Below are 20,105 nucleotides of genomic sequence, written 5' to 3' on the forward strand. Positions count from 1 at the left end.
TTTGTAAAGCACCATTCAAATGATCACATTGGTGTACAAAATAATAAACCTATCAGTCGCGCGAATTTCCGCAGATGTAGAGTCCAGCTTTTGGTTTGGAGCTTTCCGTCCCGATTGTGTTTGTGTCTTCGTTCGTCTTCGTTTAAGCCAAATGACGTCCACTGCTGGACAAAGGCCTCCCCCAAGGTTTTCCACAATGATCGGTCCTGCGCTGCCCNTATGTATGTTAGTTTTTTGTACCAGAAATTGTGAATTTTGTCGGTTCCGGGAGCTTTCCAGTTATGTGTTCTACTAATAACTTTGATAAATGTGTCAACTGATATGTGTTCAAATGTCATGTCGGTTATTTTTGTGTTATCGATTTTCTGGATCCATTCTGCTTCGGTATTATGAGAAACAGGGTTTTCCCATATTTGTGCCCAAAAATGATGTAGCGATTGGGTAGTAGGGGTTTCAGTAGTAGGATTTACGGTTTGTGGTTGTCCTAAGTTTCTATAGAATGATTTTTCGTTGCTTCTGAATAACTTATTCTGGTTTTTTCTTTTAGTGCAAGTGAGGTATCTTTTCAGTCTACTAGCCGTGGTACTTAACTTCTGTTTAAGGGTGTCCATAAATTGTGTTAGGTCGGCATTTACGTTATCGTACTGGGCATGTTGTTATTATTATTATTATTACAGTGGTGTACAAAATAATAAACCTATCAGTCGCGTGAATTTCCGCAGATGTTGAGTCAAGCTTTTGCTTTGAAGCTTCCCGTTCCGATTTTGTTTGTGTATTTGTAAGTAATTATGATTTTAGTTTTTAATATTTCACACTAATTGTATGTTTTTGAATTAAGTTAAATGTTTTCGTGAATTTTTATTTAATGAAAGTTGAAAAATCTCATGTAGAGCAGTATTCAGCGCGATTACAGTGGTGTGAATTATTTAGCCTCTCTTCTCGTTACTTTCCGCGTTTCCGCAGGTGTGGCGATCATTGTCCCGCGCCGTCCCGTCCCGCGCGTCCCGTCCCGCGCGTCCCGTCCCGCGCATTCTTTAATCTCGCTGATGAATTATGATTAGCGGAGTGCACTCAATCCTATTAGTGTTGTCTGCTCTAAGCGTTACGAAGATTTGCTTCGTTATGATGGAGTTGCCCGGATAATTAGTCAGCTTTATTAGTCAAATGGGATTGCTTTGCTTATATTCTGCGCTGGTTATTATTGGAATCTTTTAATGCACTGCGCGGTTTTAGTGCCAGCTTAAAAAAACACGTATTAATCCCTTCACACCGCATTACGAGTTAATTATAAAGTTCTATGTTTGAAACGTGGCAAAGTTGAAGTGAAATAAGGTTAATTGAATTTAGTAAAAAGTTAATCGAATTAGCTAACACGGGAACCTTGAGCTCTCGATATTGTTTATTTTTTTGTTTTTGCGTTGCGTTTAATTATAAAGCGGTCGTGAATAGCAAAAAATTGGCTCGCGCTGTAATTAGTGTAAAAAAGGATGTCTGTTCCAGACTGCACTAAACCGTATTTGGCCATCTCCATTCCCAAACTAGTGTACCGCCGGGAATTATTCGTACAACTAATTTACCTTAATAAACTTACCTCAACCGAAATGCATTCGGAACGTGCATTAAAATTTTCCGACTGTCCGACAAAAACCTTTATGGGCGTACAGCCACGTAATAGCTCGCCGCGGGACCACAAACTCCGATTACCCAAACACAGAGCACCCGAAACAGCGTTGTGAAATTTTAACGTGTAATTGATTATGAAGTTGGTCTTAATGGGCGAAAATAGTTTCTAATTTGGGCGCTGGCAGCACTGAATTGTCCTCGGTCTGGATGGATTAATCGTTAATGCTTCGATGGCGATTCCCGCATGAGTTCCTTACGTCGTCTGCAAGTGCATCTTGATTGATATTAATTCGATTTGCCGACTTTAGCTTTTAGGAAATAATTTAAGAGTCGTTATCAGCTGTAATACAGTTCCATTTACAAGGAACTGATTCGAACATAATCTTGATTTGAAATTATTAAGCTTTGTTAAAAAGCTCACGTAAGTTCTATTCCAACTACATAAAATCGTGTGTCCCTTGATATTAATATATCCAAAAATTTTAGAGGATTTTCAATACTGAAATACTTTTTTCAGTTTCTAACTTTTTTTCTTACAAAATAATTATTAGAATAGAAAGTATTACTTACATCGTAATCTACTAGAAGAGTATCTCGGTGCCAGAATTTGTATCTAACTCAATCATATTTTTACGAAATGACCTCAAGTAAGAGTTAAAATCGCAGCCAAATACAGTTAAATGAGCGGCAAAAAGTAAAAGAGTCCGGAGTCAATAGTACGGCACCGCACGTTCGCACTTTTGGCGCGACTTTTTTTCTAAATGGCCGCCCTTGCGGCCGCGGCTCGGTCACGAGCGGAGCGAATAATGGTCAGTCGACCGGTCAGGATTAGAGAACAAAGAATTGGACTGTTCATTTGTAGTAAACGTTTCCGGTGGTTTGTGGATAGCGGAACGATTCCCGTTTCTCGATTAAATACAAGACTTGGAAGCTCTAAATGTTTTACTGCAAATAATTCAATTAATAGTTTGAATTATCAAAAAAGAGTACTTTAAAGTTGCTGGTCACTCTCATAGTTTAATAAAAAAGATATATCTTAATTTTTTACAATGAGATTTTGTGATTCACTGAAAAAGCTCGTAAATCAATAAATCTGACTCGGGGTTAATTTGTATCGATTAATTTATCATGAAACAAGGTTTTAAGATTTTAGTATTTTTTGTCAATAAGAGAGCTTACAAAGCTTTTTCTCTCGGGAAATACCTCTGTGAAAAGTTTCTGAACAAAACCTAAATCCGCTCTCACTCACACCTCACTCGCAACGAACCTTCGTGAATAATTACCGATCGGTGACAGCGACACGCCACGCCACTCGGCAAACAGCCGTGGCCAATGCAGCCGAGATTAGACGCCGAGCAAAAAAGATCACGCCTCCATTAACGTTGACTTTCCAAATGTCAATACGCACGAATTAGGCCTCGACAGACGGACCAAATAAAACTATGCGACAGTCATTTCGTCTGTTGTTCTGTAAGAGGATTACTTTGACACGTTGGAATATAAAGTCTGCGTTAGCAGTACTCATTCATGGTTAGCGTATTTTTCTTGAAAGGTAAAAATGACTTTTTCTCTATATTTCGGAACTATACTAATTTTAAATTAAACGCTATTAAAAATATACTATTTTCAGCATGCGTTTGAACATTTACAGCGTTAACATCATTTTCGTTATGTTTTAAAAATAATTTTTTTAAACCTAACAAACAGACTGATTTGCACCACCTACTTTAACCATAACAATAACAGATGCTTTTTGTATGGAGTTTGACAGATTTTTGACGTGCAACTCAGCCTTACACAACCTAAAACTTAAACAATGTAGTTGAATAGGCAATACTTATTACAAATTGAATAAACGTGTTTGAATAAAAATAGCATAGGGAATGCGTCAAATTAGTGGTTTCACTAGCCAAAGCCGGAGCGAGAATAAATTGGTCAATTATAATTATACCGAAACGGCACACTTACGTTCTGTGTTCAATTAGACACGAGTATGTGCACTAATTAAATGCCCCGAATGTTTGCAGGCTCTGGAATGGCAGATATTCAAATAGTTACTATTTCCAATTGTGTTTCGTATGAAATATAATTACACAAAGGTTGGCTCGGCTATGATTTATTATCACTCATTAAAGTATTATTACCGCTAATTAGCAGTTGGGTGCACGCGTCGCAGTGAAATATGTGCTCCGGTGTGTATGCACTTTGTTTTTGTAGAGCGAAAAATAAGCGCCGGTTTAACTCTTTCGCCCTTCGCTATATTTACTCCCTGGAACTAATTACAACATTAATTGATTATTGCCAATTAGGCTTTGCTTTGAGTGCTATTAAATAAATAAATACTTAAATTTTTTTGCTCTTAACAAGTCAAGAGCTTGATTTAAAATAAAATAAACAGTGTTAATGAGGATATGAATTGTAGAACTGTAATAATTTTATATTGAAAATGCTAAGACTTATTTGGCAACCTTTAAAAACTTTTCATAGTGATTGAAACTAGGAAAGACGTAAATTGAGTAGATCATCGTTAGAGTTAAGTAACTAGCTTTAAAATAAGTTCTATCATTGTAATAGAGACTTGCGTAAACTTGAACATTATTTGTAACCTCTTTAGGCCTGTTTAACCGTAAGATTATCCTTGGGTTTAAACCCGAGTGCAGTTAATTACATCCGCTGTAAACAAACAGTGGCACGGTTCCGTGAAGTGCATGGTTCCGTCCAATATCCGCCGCCATTATTCTGACTCACGCTCAAAACACACAAAAATCAAACCGAGCATTCGTCACGCGGCGAACAATGGCGATCATTGTTCTAACTAGTCATAAAACTTTCTATTCTACAGATTAGGATTGGTTTAAAAGTATCACAAANGTCACAAATGGGAAACTTTTAGCTACTTATTAGTTAATATAGAAGATTATTTTCATACTTTTATTGAGAAATTGTAGTTATCACGTTTCATATTAAAAAACCTAAGCTTTATTTGGTTATGTTAAGATTTATGACTTCCCTTCATAAACCATTCTTATTGCGTATACCGTAAGGTTACTTCAACCAAACGTGGTAACATAAAAAAGTTGTTAAACTAAAGTGACTTGTTTGATAAAATGATAGGCATGCAGAGGGCGCCTCGATTGCTGAAATTAATTGAAAATGTTCGCATTAAAAATATTAATTAACCGTGACGACAGCGCTCCGTGCTTGACTTTATTGCTTACTGTCGTTTTTTCAGCGACACGATCTCAATTACAAACTTTTTTCTTTGCATTCGATATTTAAGGCACATAATTTGCTATAGTTCGGAAAGCGACTCGTGTTTCACGTTCTCATTAATCGGTTGAGTAGTTGTGCTAATTTTTTCGAGTAATATTACAGCCGATAAATTTCATGGTACTGGATTTTATGCCGTAACATAATACGGCCTATGAATTGTCGCAGTGTTCCCGGTCGGTTGCTGTAACTTATGGATATTTTGCTGATTGGTCTTGCCACATTAAAGAATGTTTTTCGTTGCGTATTGGCCAATGATCTTGCTAATTGGATTAAAGTAGTCCATGGCTAAGTTATACTTAGTATTGAAAAGGTTATGCTTGACTGAGTACACTGTGGGTTTTACTGGCTACTGTAGATCCTTTTTTTCCTTTCAACATGTTCATTTTTAGGATGTAAGCGCGCTCTCTCAGCCGTGTGGCCTCAGAGTAAAATAGGATCCTCCACACTCTTCCTGCACGACTAAATATAAAGGTGACTAAGGCATATTCGAAAATTAGGCCTCACAAACACGTCTAGCCAACGTGAGGAGTATGGGCCAACTTCTTTATTTTCCTCTAGTACCCACTTAAATAAGAAAGGATCTTGCTCCTGTAAATCTTGGATATTGATGATGAGATTAATTCCTCGGAACATATCAATTCAAATATCTTTCCTTTGTTACAGTGCGAGAGGCGAACGCCGCAGCAAGGAAGCGGCGGTAGCCCCGGGCTAGGCTCGCATATGCTGGCCATGGACGTGACGAAGGAGGCGCGCGCGTCGCCGCTACCGGCGTCCGCGCAGCAGCCAGCTTCGGCTTCGGGACAGCAGCCCCCGCAGCCTCAGGTAAACGACTAAACAGGTTTCTGTCTCACAACTCACAATACTATAGCCAAGTAGCTATTGAATAGGCAAAGAGACCTAGGTCTCTCTCGAACATGCTAGCCATGGACGTGACGAAGGAGGCGCGCCCCCGCAGCCTCATGTAAGACACTATTAAGCGACTAAACGGGTTTCTGTCTCACAACACTATAGCCAAGTAGTTGGCTATTAAATAGGCAAAGAGACCTAGCTCTCTCGCACATGCTGGCCATGGACGTGACGAAGGTGGCGCGTGCGTCGCCGCAGCAGTCCCCGCAGCCTCAGGTGAGACGCTAATAGGAATCTTAACGGGTTTTTTTCTATCTCACGACACTTAGTCAAGTAGTAGGCTACTGAAAAGGCAAAGAGACCTAGGTCTCTCTCGCACATGCTGACCATGGACGTGACGAAGGAGGCGCGCGCTTCGCCGCTACCGGCGTCCGCGCAGCAGCCAGCTTCGGCTTCTGGACAGCAACCCCCGCAGCCTCAGGTAAGACACTAATAGACAACTAAACAGGTTTCTGTCTCACGACACTTTAGTCAAGTAGTAGGCTACTGAATAGGCAAAGAGACCTGGGTCTCTCCCGCACATGTTGACCATGGACGTGACGAAGGATCCCGCCTCGGCTTCGGGACAGCAGCCCTCGCAGCCTTAGGTGAGACACTATTAGAAAAAAACTAAATGGGTTTCTGTCTCACAACACTATAGCCTAGTAGTAGGCTACTGAATATGCAAAGAGACCTGGGTCTCTCTCGCACATGCTGAATATGGACGTGACGAAGGAGGCGCGCGCTTTGCCGCTACCGGCGTCTGCGCAGCAGCCAGCTTCGGCTTCGGGACAGCAGCCCCCGCAGCCTCAGGTGAGACACTAAGAAACTAAACAGGTTTCTGTCTCATAACAATATAGCCAAGTAGTAGGCTATTGAATAGACAAAGAGTCCTAGGTCTCTCTAGCACATGCTGGCCATGGATGTGACGAAGGAGACGCGCGTGTCGCCGCTGCCGTCGTCCGCGCAGCAGCCAGCTTCGGCTTCAGGGCAGCAGCCACCGCAGCCTCAGGTAAGACACTAAGCAACTAAATGGGTTTCTGTCTCACAACTCACAACACTACAGCCAAGTAGTTAGCTATTGAATAGGCAAAGAGACCTAGGTCTCTCTCGCACATGCTGACCAAGGACGTGACGAAGGAGGCGCGCGCGTCGCCGCTACCGGCGTCCGCGCAGCAGCCAGCTTCAGCTTCTGGACAGCAGCCCCCGCAGCTTCAGGTGAGACGCTAATATGAAACTAAACGGGTTTCTGTCTCACAACACTATAATATAGCCAAGTAGTAGGCTACTGAATAGGCAAAAAGACCTAGGTCTCTCTCGCACATGCTGACCATGGACGTGACGAAGGAGGCACGCGCGTCGCCTCTACCGGCGTCTGCGCAGCAGCCAGCTTCGGCTTCGGGACAGCAGCCCCCGCAGCCTCAGGTGAGACATTAAGCAACTAAACAGGTTTCTGTCTCACGATACTATATCCAAGTAGTAGGCTACTGAATAGGCAAAGAGACCTAGGTCTCTCTCGCACATGCTGGCCATGGATGTGACGAAGGAGGCGCGCGCGTCGCCGCTACCGGCGTCCGCGCAGCAGCCCGCCTCGGCTTCAGGGCAGCAGCCCCCGCAGCCTCAGGTGAGACACTAATAGGAAACTAAACGGGTTTCTGTCTCACAACTCTATAGCCAAGTAGTTGGCTATTGAATAGACAAAGAGACCGAGGTCTCTCTCACACATGCTGGCCATGGACGTGACGAAGGAGGCGCGCGCGTCGCCGCTACCGGCGTCCGCGCAGCAGCCAGCTTCGGCTTCTGGACAACAGCCCCCGCAGCCTCAGGTGAGACACTAATAGGCAACTAATCAGGTTTCTGTCTCGCAACTCTATAGCCAAGTAGTTGGCTATTGAATAGGCAAAGAGACCTAGGTCTCTCTCGCACATGCTGGCCATGGACGTGACGAAGGAGGCGCACGCGTCGCCTCTACCGGCGTCTGCGCAGCATCCAGCTTCGGCTTCGGGACAGCAGCCCCCGCAGCCTCAGGTGAGACATTAAGCAACTAAACAGGTTTCTGTCTCACGATACTATATCCAAGTAGTAGGCTACTGAATAGGCAAAGAGACCTAGGTCTCTCTCGCACATGCTGGCCATGGATGTGACGAAGGAGGCGCGCGCGTCGCCGCTACCGGCGTCCGCGCAGCAGCCCGCCTCGGCTTCAGGGCAGCAGCCCCCGCAGCCTCAGGTGAGACATTAAGCAACTAAACAGGTTTCTGTCTCACGATACTATATCCAAGTAGTAGGCTACTGAATAGGCAAAGAGACCTAGGTCTCTCTCGCACATGCTGGCCATGGATGTGACGAAGGAGGCGCGCGCGTCGCCGCTACCGGCGTCCGCGCAGCAGCCCGCCTCGGCTTCAGGGCAGCAGCCCCCGCAGCCTCAGGTGAGACACTAATAGGAAACTAAACGGGTTTCTGTCTCACAACTCTATAGCCAAGTAGTTGGCTATTGAATAGACAAAGAGACCGAGGTCTCTCTCACACATGCTGGCCATGGACGTGACGAAGGAGGCGCGCGCGTCGCCGCTACCGGCGTCCGCGCAGCAGCCAGCTTCGGCTTCTGGACAACAGCCCCCGCAGCCTCAGGTGAGACACTAATAGGCAACTAATCAGGTTTCTGTCTCGCAACTCTATAGCCAAGTAGTTGGCTATTGAATAGGCAAAGAGACCTAGGTCTCTCTCGCACATGCTGGCCATGGACGTGACGAAGGAGGCGCACGCGTCGCCNAAAAGTATCACAAATGGGAAACTTTTAGTTATTAGTTAATATAGAAGATTATATTCATACTTCTATTGAGAAATTGTAGTTATCACGTTTCATATTAAAACACCTAAGCTTTATTTGGTTATGTTAAGATTTATGACTTCCCTTCATAAACCATTCCTTTTGCGTATACCGACCTTACTTAATTATGTTGGTTGATTATAAGGTTACTTCAATCAAACACGGTAACATAAAAAAGTTGTTAAACTAAAGTGACTTGTTTGATAAAATGATAGGCGTGCAGAGGGCGCCTCGATTGCTGAAATTAATTGAAAATGTTCGCATTTAAAATATTAATTAACCGTGACGACAGCGCTCCGTGCTTGACTTTATTGCTTACTGTCGTTTTTTCAGCGACACGATCTCAATTACAAACTTTTTTCTTTGCATTCGATATTTAAGGCACATAATTTGCTATAGTTCGGAAAGCGACTCGTGTTTCACGTTCTCATTAATCGGTTGAGTAGTTGTGCTAATTTTTTCGAGTAATATTACAGCCGATAAATTTCATGGTACTGGATTTTATGCCGTAACATAATACAGCCTATGAATTGTCGCAGTGTTCCCGGTCGGTTGCTGTAAGTTATGGATATTTTGCTGATTGGTCTTGCCACATTTGCGAATGTTTTTCGTTGCGTATTGGCCAATGATCTTGCTAATTGGATTAAAGTAGTCCATGGCTAAGTTATACTAAGTAGTGAAAAGGTTAAGCTTGACTGAGTACACTGTAGGTTTTAAGGGCTACTGTAGATCCTTTTTTCCTTTCAACATGTTTATTTTTAGGATGTAAGCGCGCTCTCTCAGCCGTGTGGCCTCAGAGTAAAACAGGATCCTCCACACTCTTCCTGTAGGCCTAAGATGCGCGCCGTGATAACTTTTATCGACGTCAAAATGTATGGGCAAAATCGAGAAAATGGCGTGATAACCGCTTATCGCGGCGCGCATCTTAGGCAACTACCTAAATATAAAAGGTGACTAAGGCATAATATTGAGGAGTTCTTTATTTTCCTCTAGTACCCACTTAAATAAGAAAGGATCTTGCTCCTGTAAATCTTGGATATTATAATTATAAATAATCTGATGATGAGATGAAGTCCTCGAAACATATCAATTCAAATATCTTTCCTTTGTTACAGTGCGAGAGGCGAACGCCGCAGCAAGGAAGCGGCGGTAGCCCCGGGCTAGGCTCGCATATGCTGGCCATGGACGTGACGAAGGAGGCGCGCGCGTCGCCGCTACCGGCGTCCGCGCAGCAGCCAGCTTCGGCTTCTGGACAGCAGCCACCGCAACCTCAGGTGAGTTACTAATAAATAAATAATTTAGCAGTAAAATTGAACCACTTAAGAAACGACCACAACTCATGACAACTACGAGCACGCCCACACTATCAAAAGTGTAACGACTAAGAAGAAAATACTTCCTAGTCTTACTCCTGGTGCTAAGAATGATTTAACAACCAATATCTCTATACCTACTGATGTTGTCAGACAAGCAGTTCGTTCATTTTTAACCAAAAGACGTCCGCTGTGGATAAAGGAAAAGAACAAGAATTTCCACTTTTCAATTTCCAATTTCAAGTCAGTCGTCTTAAGTTAAAACAACGTCGATGATGATGATGATGATGATGAGACTAAATGAACTGGCAGTGGACACGGCACATCAGAAATAATAGTGGAATATCATACAGTTGTTGTAATAGATGGTATTTTTCTATAAAAGTATTGGTATACTTACTTTGTCGACTGTTACATTGTGAGTACTCTTTAACTCTTCCATTGTCTTGCAGATCTGCGCCGGCTGCAGCAAGGTGATCACCGAGCGGTACCTCCTGAAGGCGTTGGACCAGCTCTGGCACGAGGACTGCCTCAAATGCGGCTGCTGCGACTGCCGGCTTGGGGAGGTCGGGCACACCCTGTACACCCGCGCCAATCTGATCCTGTGCAAGCGGGACTACCTACGGTTAGTGTGCTTTTACTTTTTTTATTATCTAGTTGGTTCTTGTCAACACTGTTCTACACTATTATCCCGAAGTAGATACCTACAGTTAATGTTAAAAGTTAGACCGAGACGTGTCATGTGTAAAATCACTATTTATTAATTTATAACGCAAGCTTTCAGTTTTCAAATGCTCTAAGATACTAGGTTCGTTTGAAGATTCATTCAATTTGTAACCACAATGTTTTGCATAAAAAGTAGCTTAGATTTTCGCTAGTACATTATAATATTTGCTACCCAGAATTTGAATACTGGACGTGTCGCTCTATAACTGCACTGATTTAGTACACCGACATACAGTAAAGTCATAAAGCTGAAATTACTTATTTACTTCTTTTGTTTGGGACTGTAGAGATATTTAAACCTTACGAAACCTGCTCTAGTAAACTTAACCTTTTTAGGATTACACTTTTTGTCACTTAAAATGGAAATTTTCTTCAATGCCGTTGTTTTTAGGTTGTTCGGCAACACCGGCTACTGCGCGGCCTGCAACAAGGTGATCCCCGCGTTCGAAATGGTGATGCGTGCGCGCAGCAACGTCTACCATCTGGAGTGTTTCGCGTGCCAGCAGTGCAACCATCGGTGAGTCTTAGTCACATTTCTTTGTTTTTTTTATTAGACTTCGTTTCATACTTTGTCAGTCTTCCCGTGGATGTCTTCCGACCAGTGTAGGGTAGGCTAATTTCTCGATTTGCCTTCGAGAGTCGTCCTCCTGCTGTGGATACTAAATGATGATGACACTAGATTTAAGTCATAACATCTGTGGAGGTGCCTAGTTAGGCAAAGAAAAACCATTATTTTATGTTATCGATTATGCTCTTAAAACTAAGGGAGTGCTAGTTGTATTTAAATAAAGACGACGATTACTTTTGAAGATTTCACATTACTAACATTACTTACTAGAAAAGTTACGTAGGTATATTATCAGTTGACATTAATGTTTGTAGGATATAAGTGAGAGGTAATCTCTGAAATGCTGATCAAATTCTGATTCATTTCCACGCTACTTTAGCAAGACTCATTCCGGAAATACGCAATTCACGAGAAATACACAGTAACGTACTAAACCTTAAAAAGGCCAGATAAATCGATATAGGTGTAGACTTATTTATTCAGTAGATATAATTCTGATAGTTATCTAATGTTAATCATTGATGACATTTAATTTAGGTAGTCATCATTGTATAACATTTAGGCGTCCATCCTATCTAAACCATTGTACTGTGAGTCATATCAACACAGTATAGTTCTCAATGAATCATTCATAAATCAATTCATTCAGCTTTGGCCCACGATGTAGGTATTTGTGGTGCCATTGTTATGTGAACAGTAACAGTGTGTTATGGGCAGCGAATTAAAATATTAATCTAATTTTGTGACATCATTTATAACAGTTTCTTATGAATAATGAAGTCATTTTGGTATTTTTAACGCATCAACTCATTCATTTTCCTTTAATGTAGTCGATGCATTCAATACCATAGATAGAGTATTTTATATTCTAACGATTCTGAAGAATCATGTGGCAAAAGTAAGAACTAATAACCCAGTATTGATAGTAGCACCACAGGTAGCAGCACCCTCCTGTAAATATCATAATTATACAGGGTGTCCCTTGCTTGTTCGATGCGTCTTAGACTCAGCTACCTCCAGTGTCAGTGTGACGTGCAAATTTTGGGACACCCTGTATGGTTGTCCAACGAGGCAAAAATCGGAATCTATCAATGTCATAGCTGGGACGGTTCAGTGTTGTACAAGTATACTGTGTCTGAACTGTTTTGATGTGTGAAGTAATAAAATCCAGTATGCGATTTAATCTCGACATTATTTTCACCAGTAATCTCATACGTCAAACGTGGTTGCGCCTCTGGAAACGAAACCGGGCCCGCGTATATTGAATACAATCCAACAGGGGACTCTATCCGAAAGAGCAAGACACAACATACAAAATTCACCAAATGAGAAAAGGACAGACGATACGTGTAGCAAGAATTTGTATTGTTTATTCATCTCACGGACGACAAACAAAGAGTGCGATTAAATTTTCCGCTACATAATAAAGGCACACGTAAGGAAGAAAGGTATTAGAATTTAAAATGCTCTTAGCAGTTCAGATTAAGGTTTATACCCTTTTTGCTTTAACTTCACGCGCGATAAATTTTTGATTAGGTCATGAATCATTTTGATTGTTTAACTTGGATGAATTTAGACTTATCGATAGCTAATTTGGTTAAAAAGATAATGTTAAATAACTGGTACAAAGACAAAGGGTTACCTGGAAGAGAATGCCATATGGTATGAGGTTCGCTTTCACCGTAATACATTACTTCAATATTGTGTGCAATGAAGTTTTAAATAAAAGCACACGAAGGCTTAACTAGTATTTGGTATAATTTCCTATGTTGCAACAATTATTACGATATCTAAAAAGTAAAATCGATAAAAAGTCCACTATACATATTAAAATGTGAAACTATAGTTTACGAATATTTTTAGTCACTTTTTTATTCAATCTTCTTTTATTGAACTTAAAAAATCTGCCTTTCTTTATTTATTTCTTTATCTTCGTTTAATCAGGTCCGTACAATATAAAACGTCCGGACCAGTCCCCGTTTCCATAATTTTGGAACGGATTGATTACTATTTTATTCAATCCAATTGTAGAGTGCAGGGCAATTGTCACCGAATCACACGTGCGGCCTTATTCTGTAGAATCGGAAATGTCGGACTCAGCAGGTGTGTGACACAAAAGTGAATTTTCGCTGTAAGAATTATTTTTGTTTATTTCGTTGTCAGGATCTTGTTCCTGAAATTCGGGTTGTATGGATTAATTTAAAGGATTGAACATTTTATATTGCAGCACATATCCAAAAGGATTCGTTTAGATTAGTTGATGTTCATAAAACCAATTAGCTTCGTAATATCAATAATGACCAAGAAAGTAAGATACACTAATTTATAGCTCTATCGTGTAGAAAACTGTGTTAATTCAATGACAATCATCATTTGATATGATATGATTTTTCATTTGTCTAAAAACTCTAACTTCCATTTTTAGTGCATTTCGTGATTTGATGTCGCTCTAATCAGCACTTATCATCAGGTGAGATGCAGGCCAAGAGCTTCTCCGTTTTCTCTACCAAGTTCGTAGCAATCTCCTTCCATAAACGGTTGATTTTTGTGAGCTACATGCTGTTATTATAAGTTGCAATAAAGGTGAGCATCAGCCAAGGCGTTCTTTCAGAATAGGCCGGTTCCCACGCGAGGACAATCTTCCAACCTGCGTCCGCTTAAATAATAAAGAGGCGCGAAGATTGGCGCGCGCCGGATGGTTTATACACCAGGCGAAAGGTCCTGACCCGCGACGCTCAATTATATATTCATTCGACGACCCCTCCGATCCAGATTCAACTGTTGAGTAAACGCTTTAGACACTGCTTCTCTTGTTACAGCAATTGTTTGAATATCTGATAAGGGTGGGTCTATTTCTAGTGGTTTGGAGATTTCAGTTCTGATAAGTTGAGGTGGCCTGGATAGGTAGGAAATGGTTTCGGTTATCAAGTGAAGGTGAAATGTTTGTCTGTCAGATTCAAATTTCAAGAATCGTGTGCTTTGCAACAACAAGGGTTACAACTCTAGTGACTCCATGAGTCAGTACGAAAATATGGTTCAGTCAGATGGAATTTTATCGAAGTCTGCTATGTCCCAATATTGTTATTTAAATTCGTTTGTCACAGCTGACAAACCTACACCTGTTTACACCTCAGTGAAGAGAGGTCTTTAATTATAATGTGGTGTACATAGAGAGAAAGAGACGTTCGTTGGGAGAAAGTACGAGTTAGATACTTTACAAGTGTAGGTATCTACTTACGTCGTATATATTTATCCATTTTAACAATTGACATCAGCAATCACACGTAGTATTTGTCCAACACACTCGTGACGGCTAAATACCGCGCAGTTCAACTATTAAATATCACGTACAAATCAATTTCCATGCCGCCAGAAATCTGAATCCAATTTGCAGGCTGTCCGATGGTGGCGGCGAGCAGATATCACGGGCGAATATCGCTAAACGGCTAAATAATTTAGTGGCAATCTGTGGCGCCCGCGGCTTCCGCGCCGACCCGCTGTGGCCCTACCGAGAGCCGCAGCTGAGGGAGAAAAGACAGACCATTGTCCAATTTGTCCATAGCTAATGGAGAAAGGACAGCCTAGCCGATTTGAAGAGTTGGTTACGTATTGTACTCTGTGGCATCTTTAGGGGCAGATTTTTGAGAGCTTTTACGCTACTAGGCTTCTAACAACGCTCAAGGCTCAAGTTATAATGGTAACGAAAATCGTCCCCTTTGATAAGAGGCAAAACAGTAAAAATCTGTCTATTACATACTTACTGCCACACCTACTAGCTTAAGTTGTAAGTACCGTTATAATTAACAACACTTAACTTTCGTAAATTGATTGTATAGTATGCTATTCGAATACCAATTGTACTAGTAGAATGATATAATAATATTATCAAAAATATAATTTACCTAGACGCAAATTGTATAGAATAAGCAAAATGAAGAAACTGTTCTCACTGAGCTGTGCGTGTGCCGTCAGACGTGCGTCGCGCTGCGCCACCAGCGGAAAATTTGACGCACACGATATTTCTCAGCCGAGCCACGCTCATAACTTTGTTGTGCATGGAAATGTGGAGATCGATGGGGAAATGCCACTCGGAACGCTAGGAATTAATGAAATCACTCCGACTGGAGCTAACTGTCCCCTAGCTGCGAGACTAGAGCTGAGCTTTGTAACATTGGATATGACTGATTTGAGGAAACGTAGAAAAAGAACTTAAATTAGGTACGTTTGATAAATCGTGTGTGGTGCTATTAAAGTTTTGATTTGCTAATAGTTATAATATGTAAATTGGTAAAAGTCTTTGACTTGTCAAGTTTTAAAGCGGTAGGTTTTAATGTTATCATCGCATCGCACTGACATAATTTCAATAGAAAGGTTTGTTTGTATAATTCGTCTCTAATTTTAAGCGTTAAGGGAATAGAATAGAATAGAAAGTATTTATTTGTCTCAAAACAGGTTTCATTTACAGTATTTCACAGATACAAAAATCATAAGAGACAAAAAGTTCTATGACTCAGTGATTGCAGGAGACCCACAAACCCTGTTATTCTGCCATAGCCAAGATATACATAAGTAAAGAGAGCTGGAACTCTGTTTGTTAAAACACGTAAATAGCAATGAAAAGATAACACGTCTATCTACACAAAAGTATAGACGTTAATGATTGTGAAATCTCGAAAAGCTTGCATCTAAACGCTATTGTCTCAACGCGGAGGGGCAGTCAATAGACACGTAAACCGTCAAACTCGGCGACGCTATCGCGCGAAACAATAGCCATCCTCACAAAGCTTTACTTGCGCAGTCATTAAAATTTCGTTCTACATCTTTTCCATTACGCGGTTGCAGACAAAAAATAGCAAAATAAAAAGGACAACTCCCAAAAAACAAAAGTCGGGAACGGAGAGAACAGGAAATAAAGTTAATTAAGAGCGGCGAAATCGACTGAGTTGCGGTGGAAATTGGCCCCTTAAAAAAGAGACATTTGTAGCAGAGCTATTGCGCTTAATTTTTGTGACAAGTGAAACAAAAGAGTTGGCAGGGTGGCCGAAGCTAGGGGCGGAAGACGGGGGCTGGGGGAGATAAGGTCGCCTTATCACGGCGGGCGGCCACTGGCGACTGCCGGCGAGTCGAAGGCGATACCTTTTGTTTTGCCACATTGAGGGATGCGCGCTCGCGTGACGTTATCGCGCCTCCTGGCTCACGCTGACCTTTCAACTCGCGATAGTAAATTTTACTTTTCAGACATTTCACTGGTTTCCTCGCCCGATTAAATCGCACCGTCGCAGATTATCAATACGGCTTGCTCACTGTAGACAGCGCACGTAAATGGGGTATAGTAATTTGATTAACGCAGAGCCGGCCTCGATGGTATAATGCGTGTGGGTTGTTAGTGCTAGCCATGAGTTCCATGAAGAATCGTTAATTGGATCTTTCTGGATCCAGCCCACTCTGTAACTGAATCAGACTTGTGCATCGGGTGTAATAGGATATTGCGTTGTCTGCATGGCCATTTAGAATTCTGTTACAATGGCGTATGAGTGACCCAATTAGCTAGAAAAATGACGCATGAAATGCATTGTTATAAATATGAATTCAATATGGAGCTTACGTGAGTAATTAGGTTGTTTTTATCGCAACATTTCTATTCTTATTAGCCCACTCATTTCCCTCTTTAGTATTTCTCCATGTCAGTTTTAATTAAATATTATGGTGGATAGATGATTATGCTATGCAACAAGATATTTACTTATTAAGTTACTTATCTTTTAAGATTGAATTCTAGTTCGGTCTTGTCTGTTGTTGTACTTGTAACATTATTATAATTTATGTAAGAATGGTATGTTTATTTAACCCACTTGTATGCCTCCTATAACTGGCCTAATTGTTGCAGATTCTGCGTCGGCGACCGTTTCTACCTGTGCGAGAACAAGATCCTTTGCGAGTACGACTATGAGGAGCGCCTCGTGTTCGCCAACATGGCCTACAACCCGCCTCCGCTATCGCATCTCAAGCGGCAGACCACGCACCTCCCTCCTCCACCGGTGTGTATTATTCCTAACTTGCCTTAATCCAGCCTAGGAAACTAGTTCTACTTGAGAACAAGATTCGACTACGAGGAGCGCCTCGAGTTGGCAAACATGACCTAGATCCGTAAGGCTCGCATCTGAAGCGGTAGACCATCCTTCTCCACCGCGCGCACCGGTGTGTATTATTCCCAACTTGTCTTAATCCTGGCTATGGATAACCTAGGAAACTATAGTTTTACCTGTGCGAGAGTAAGGTTCTCTACGAGTACGACTACGAGGAGCGCCTCATTTTCGCCAACATGGCCTACCCTTATTTATTGACGTTAGTTACTAATTAAATTGTTCCGGATGTCATCCTTTTCGCAAAAATAAGAGACAGATAAACAATTCTCTAGAAATCCTCTGAGTCAGATTTCATCGAATAACTAATTAGTCGAAACAGGGATGTTATGGACATCCGTAACCGTTATCGAACTTTCAGATATCCGAAATTATGTAGGCAGTTTTTTTTTTGTATAGCATTATACATGTAAAGGCATAACAGCCGCGGGTTAACGTGAGTGCGACAAACGTTGTAATGCCATCTAGTATCAGTTATTTTTTATTACTTTTTATTCGATGTGAAGTATGCGGCCATGAATGAACCGTGTTGGACAACTATTGCAAATTGCATTCTAAAGCACAGATATCCGTAATCGTAACCTAAACTTTCGGATATCAGAAATAAAGAAATATCCGTAACCGTAACCGAAACCGGTATAATATAATTCCTATATCCGTAACCATATCCATAACCGAAAATATATATCCATAACATCCCTAGTCAGGAAGCAATAATTATGTATTAGGTACTTCTTAGAAGTTTAGCCCAAGGCCCCGTTTGAATATTGAAGCTTTATTTATCGCTACTTATTAGTTTTTCCCAATCGTTTGTTGTTCGATTCTGGAAAATCACAAACAAAAAGCTCGAGTATTTACAAATATCAGAGGTTACCTGGAATACAGTGGATTCAATTGAAAGAGTTGTGCAATAGTATTTATTGGAATTCACGTAATAAAGCCATGCCCTATACCTATGTATATTCGATAAATAAGAAAAACCGATAGACAAGGATTTTATTGACGACCGGATTAAAAAAGCAGGAGATCGTGCTTTTTTGCTTGCCTATCAAATAAATTATCAGCCAATACAGCCATGAGGCTGAATGATGAGACTGTTATGAAGAGATTTTCAGCTTTCATGGGATCATTGTATGCTGACAGAAACTTTCTTCCACAGACAAGCAGCGCGATGGGCGGCATGATCAACGGCTCGGGCCGCGCCGGCGACCTCAACAACAACATGTCAGGTGCTTCTCCCGCGCCCTTCGCCGCCCCCCCGCACCTCAAGCCCCTTGGCCTTTCTGCGTCCAGCTGATCTGACTATCGCGCCTGAGACGCGGCCCACCCGTACGCTAAGTACCAAAACTAAGCGTGCGCGTGGTAACTAACCGAAAACGCCATCTAGTGACGCGAACGGTCAGAAACAGACATTACGGAGACAAAGTGCTTCTGTGTAGAATAATTGCAAATGCCAAACTGTAGTTAGTTCACATTTATTATACCTACGTGGCATATCCACACTTTTGATCCAACCCTCGAGAATGTAATTAGGAAAATGTACTGTCAGCAATGAAACTAGCTTCGTGATTGTTCAAAATGCGTAAATCTAGTTCCATTACGGACCTATGTTTAGTTGTAAAATCTCATACCTTGATCTCAGAACAGGCAATTTGCTGTATAGTGTAAGAGCGATGTGCGAAGAATGGTGTTTAAAATTAAATTTCTGGTTGATGGTGTTAAGCTGGGAACACACGCAGTGTTTTGGAAGCTGCTGAAATGGAATGTGATCGAGAAACTGTTAAAAAAATCGAGTCAACTAGATGTGTATTTCTATGTTGCAGCATTTTTGGGCTTACATTTCTTGTGTGTCCTAAGTTTTACCGCAATCAAGGCAAGCGCGGGTTATAAGACTGCCTGATTTATTACTTTCACGAGCGATGAAATGTATCCTAGTATGTAATAATAAATGTTATGTGTAAATATTATTAAGACATTCACTATTATTATCGATGTAATGTATTATAGTACAAGCATTCTTTTTAATGTTTAGGACTTCTTGACACATAAAATTCGGTTATTTTATTTTGTAATTTAGGTTTATTGTATGATTTTTATGTTGTACAAATATTTATGTGGACTACATAATGTTGTTTATTTATACCTTTTTTAATTGGAAGTCAAATATTATGGATTTCTAAAAGTACTTATTTATCCAATTTAATCTTAAATTGATTTAAAAAACTTGTATATTATAATTATACTCCTTATGTGCTTTTACATTAATTATTTTAAAACTTTTGGCTAAGCCGTTTCGAAGAAATGATATTTATTTCATTCTTAAAACTCATTTGTTATTTCGTTTTGTATCTATATTGTATATTAATTGTTAAGTTTACTATAAACATTGTTATAATGTTTGTATTATTTATGTAAATAAAACTCTCACTTTAAGTAGAATATTGTATCTAATAAATATTCAATTAAATAGCGAAATGTGGATAAGTGTTTATATTCAAATAGTTCAAATTAAACTTGTATTTTTATTTCTAGTCAGTATTTTATCAAGTTGATCTACTATACTGGCAAGTTTCTGTGCGACGGATTCTTAGAACTGTCATTTAAGATTGAAACGTCAAAATACTGACTCGAAATGAAAATTCTAATTTTCTTTAGCGATATTTGAAGGCATCCGTGTATTGTCTATGGATTTTCTATTTTTCTGCATTTATAGGTACAGTTGTCAACATGACCTTGTCGTTTAATCA

The 20,105-nt window shown here is 40.7% G+C and overlaps 1 protein-coding gene across 2 annotated transcripts in view; it reads left to right on the plus strand.

Annotated features, from left to right (window-relative positions):
- Bx (LIM domain-containing protein Beadex) overlaps window positions 1–19,600 on the plus strand; it is a 45,196-nt gene extending 25,596 nt beyond the window's left edge. For both annotated transcript variants that reach the window (XM_028315026.1, XM_028315027.1), the window contains 5 exons: window positions 5,560–5,718; window positions 10,374–10,546; window positions 11,039–11,164; window positions 17,103–17,253; window positions 18,518–19,600. In XM_028315026.1, coding sequence (XP_028170827.1) covers window positions 5,560–5,718; window positions 10,374–10,546; window positions 11,039–11,164; window positions 17,103–17,253; window positions 18,518–18,655 — 747 coding nt within the window. In that variant the 3' untranslated portion in view covers window positions 18,656–19,600. The remainder of the gene's footprint in view (window positions 1–5,559; window positions 5,719–10,373; window positions 10,547–11,038; window positions 11,165–17,102; window positions 17,254–18,517) is intronic.
- The last annotated feature ends 505 nt before the right edge of the window (window positions 19,601–20,105 follow it).

The sequence above is a fragment of the Ostrinia furnacalis genome, unplaced genomic scaffold, assembly GCF_004193835.3.
Source record: "Ostrinia furnacalis isolate ACB-3 unplaced genomic scaffold, ASM419383v2 OfSCF4952, whole genome shotgun sequence".
In the NCBI taxonomy this organism is placed as follows: Eukaryota; Metazoa; Arthropoda; class Insecta; order Lepidoptera; family Crambidae; genus Ostrinia; species Ostrinia furnacalis.